A 3211-nucleotide genomic window follows, 5' to 3' on the forward strand; every position below is an offset into this window, starting at 1 on the left:
TCTTTGCTAACCTAACCAAAAAAGAGATACCAAGATAACTATGCTACATGGGCATTCTGTAGGGCATGGTTTCATCAGAGTTTCACTCCTCCCTCTGGGGCCCCAAAGTTCTGGCAGAATACATGAACCAGGGCTGAATCCAAACTCAAGTCAAGGTCAAAACTAACATGCAAGCACTGGGACAAGGAAAGAGCTAACATGACAGCACACATCTTAAAAGCACAACCATGCTTATGCACTTAATGCTTAGACAAACCAAATCTCTGCAGATACTTCCCTGAATGACTTGGATGAGTCCCACACAACACTGATTGGGGATTGTGCTCAGAATAAAACAGCTTGGCAATGTTCAAGTAAGCACACAGCTTCTGCCCAGGCCAGTCATGCCAGGACACAGCAACCAACACTAGCAGCAAGGAGCTTCCTGAATTTCAGTGGCTACTGCTTTCTTTTAAATCCTGTGGAGGGACAAGAGTTTCATACACAGCTGAAATAAAGCCAGGACTAGCTCCACAAAGCTCTCCTTCAGTACTGCATCATTTACAACTGTGGAACAGCTCTGAACAGGCTGAAGAACACCTGCACAACAGCATGTACCTTACCCAGGCTGACCTGGCATGATGTCTACACCTAGCCCTCTACTTTTTGAGGAAATGCCATAGCTGCTACAGAGAAAGCTTCCCTTCCCCCATTGCCTTTTGACCAGCAGGACACTGCTCAACTCAGCCATTCACAGGGAGGGATCCCATATAGGGCATCTCTGGGCAGCCAGAGTTCAAGCAGCTGAACTTCTGGGAAGGAGCTTCAGATCACGTACATACTTAACACAATCCATTAACAAGTTTGAGTCAGCTCCCTGCTGCTCAGCATGTGAGCTGTGTGAACTGTGCTCAGATGCCTGGCTCTCCTCATGCCCTGTACAATGAACACTCAGCAGTGATGTCTGGACTTCAGTCAGCAAGCCAGGCAGAGTACACAACACTAAATGGCTTACAAGGTATCTCAGTCTTTCATATGGACCAGGGTAACTGGTCCATTCAAAGTCAATGGAGTCCCCAGCCCTCTATCACTGAGCCACACTGCCTCCCTGTTGTTTTCCTCCACAGCTCAAGGGCCAGCATGAGCTCTTCAGAAGCTTCATTAGTTTTTTGCTGACTTTACCAGGGCACAGTGTGGCTCTTAATACAGGCTAATCCGTGCTGGAGGCTGTTGCTGAAATTCAGCATTACCAGCAACAACAATACATGCCCGAGCACAACACAGCTGTGTGGAACCAGCTTTCAGCACTGCTGCTTGGGGTGCTGTATACACAACTGCTGGAGCTGCTGCAGCCAGCAACAAAGCCCAGAACAGCCACTCATGAAGATGCAGCTTGTCCAGAGGGAAGACACATACCACATCCCAGAGGTGCATGCAGAACAGGTGACAAGCTTTTTGCTTAAGGAGAGAAGACATAATCCATCCACCTGGAGACTGCAGCAGAGTCTGTTCCAAAAACTACAACCATTTGCCAAAATCCCCTAAGGTACTTATATAAGCAGAACCGGTGCCCCAGGCAGAGCATTATCTAAGAGCACACTAAAGGAGAAACTCAGAGGCACTTTACCTCAGCTCCCAGCTTGATAAGGGTCTCTATGAGAACTGCTGTCTGCACAGTCATGTGAAGGCAACCAGCGATACGTGCACCTTTCAGTGGCTTCGATGCAGCATACATCTCCCGCATCTTCATCAGCCCTGGCATCTCATTCTCTGCAATCTCAATGGCCTTGCGACCCCAGTCTGCAAGGCTGATGTCAGCTGCAAGAGAAGGACAGCTGTCAGAGTAGAAATAGCCAAGACTCTGGTATCTGTTCACGCTCTTGTGGGTATGCATTGCCTGCAACAGCTGAACTAAACCACCAGCAACAGCTGGCAGACCTGGGGCAAACAGACCCTATTCCAGTTACTCCCTGCTTTTTCATTAAGGTACACAGGTTTTCAACAAGCTTAGAGCAAACTTAACAGCTCCTCTGAAAAAGTGTGCTCCTGTATGAGCATATTCGTCAACTTGATCTAATGTGCAGACATCCCAAGGGCCATTAATCTCATAAGCCCCAGCCTTCAGTGCTCCTACTTGCACAGACTGCCCAAGGGCCTGACATCTTCTACAGATCTACTTCCACAGCATTAAGACATGCATGGAGGAGCTGCTGGTGTGACAATAGCTTCCCCACATTATAGCACAGGTAGCATGGTCCCTGCCAAGCACACCAGGAGCCGAGCCCAGCCCAGCTGCCCCTCTTAAGAGCTGTGCTGCAGAGATCCTACCCCCTTGGACCCACAAAAATTATTTTCAAGGCACCGTAACTACCTTAGTTACAAGTCTACTTCTGCTTTGTAAAAAGGATCTGGAGTAGAAAAGTCCAGGAAGAAAATGAACAAAAGACTTCCAAGAGGCTAACCTGCAGTAGAAAATAGGGTGCTCACATGGATATCTGACTCCAGCCTTGAAGAGGCAAGGGTCAAACAGCGAGTGCCTAGGTGCAGCACTCTGCAGCACCAGCCAGCATCCAGTAGCCCTCTTGCTCCACTGGCTCTTTCAGACATGTCAGAAGCTTACCATTTCATTAACAAACATGGTCAGACACTTTTCTTTCACCTACCTGGTGAACACAGGCCTTCGAAAGCACTCAAGAACACCGAGACCTCGGAGTCAGACTGCATGTTTAATACAGACAAGCTAATTGCATTTTGCTCCTGAATGAAGCCTAGAGGCCACTGAAGCTATTGCCCCTGCTTCAGCCGACTGGTGCTCAGCCGTTACACCAAGCAGGGATCACAAAAACCCGAGGCAGAAGGGCCATGGAAACAACAGGAGGGGGATGTCTTGAATCTCATCCCTCTTAAGGGCTCCGTAGCTTTACCAGGGCTACTTAAACAAAACAAATAAACCTGGCAGTATTTAATCCATAGCCTCCACGGTAAACGAGTTATGAATCTCAGCCTTACAGACTAATTTTCTTCTCCCTTAATTTAGCCTTCAAAGAGCACACAACTCTTTAGAAAAATTAGGGTTGTTTTTCTTCTCTCTGTGGAGTTTCAGGTCTACAAAAACACCCGCCAAAATCTTTATGGAAGCGCGCAGCACAGGCCCAAGATTCAAACACACTTTCATGTCCGGAGCGAAACCCTGTCCCAGCGGAGCCGCGGGCAGAACAGAGGCCGCGGGCCC

The 3211-nt window shown here is 48.4% G+C and overlaps 1 protein-coding gene across 1 annotated transcript in view; it reads right to left on the reverse strand.

Moving 5' to 3' along the window:
• The window catches only part of AHCY (adenosylhomocysteinase), a 27915-nt gene extending 26107 nt beyond the window's left edge, over positions 1-1808 (reverse strand). Inside the window, exon 1 of the mRNA XM_010012427.1 lies at positions 1607-1808. Within this exon, the coding sequence (XP_010010729.1) occupies positions 1607-1741 (135 nt within the window). The 5' untranslated portion in view covers positions 1742-1808. The remainder of the gene's footprint in view (positions 1-1606) is intronic.
• Positions 1809-3211: the final 1403 nt, after the last annotated feature.

This window comes from Nestor notabilis, unplaced genomic scaffold (assembly GCF_000696875.1).
Source record: "Nestor notabilis isolate BGI_N333 unplaced genomic scaffold, ASM69687v1 scaffold1034, whole genome shotgun sequence".
NCBI lineage: Eukaryota > Metazoa > Chordata > Aves > Psittaciformes > Psittacidae > Nestor > Nestor notabilis.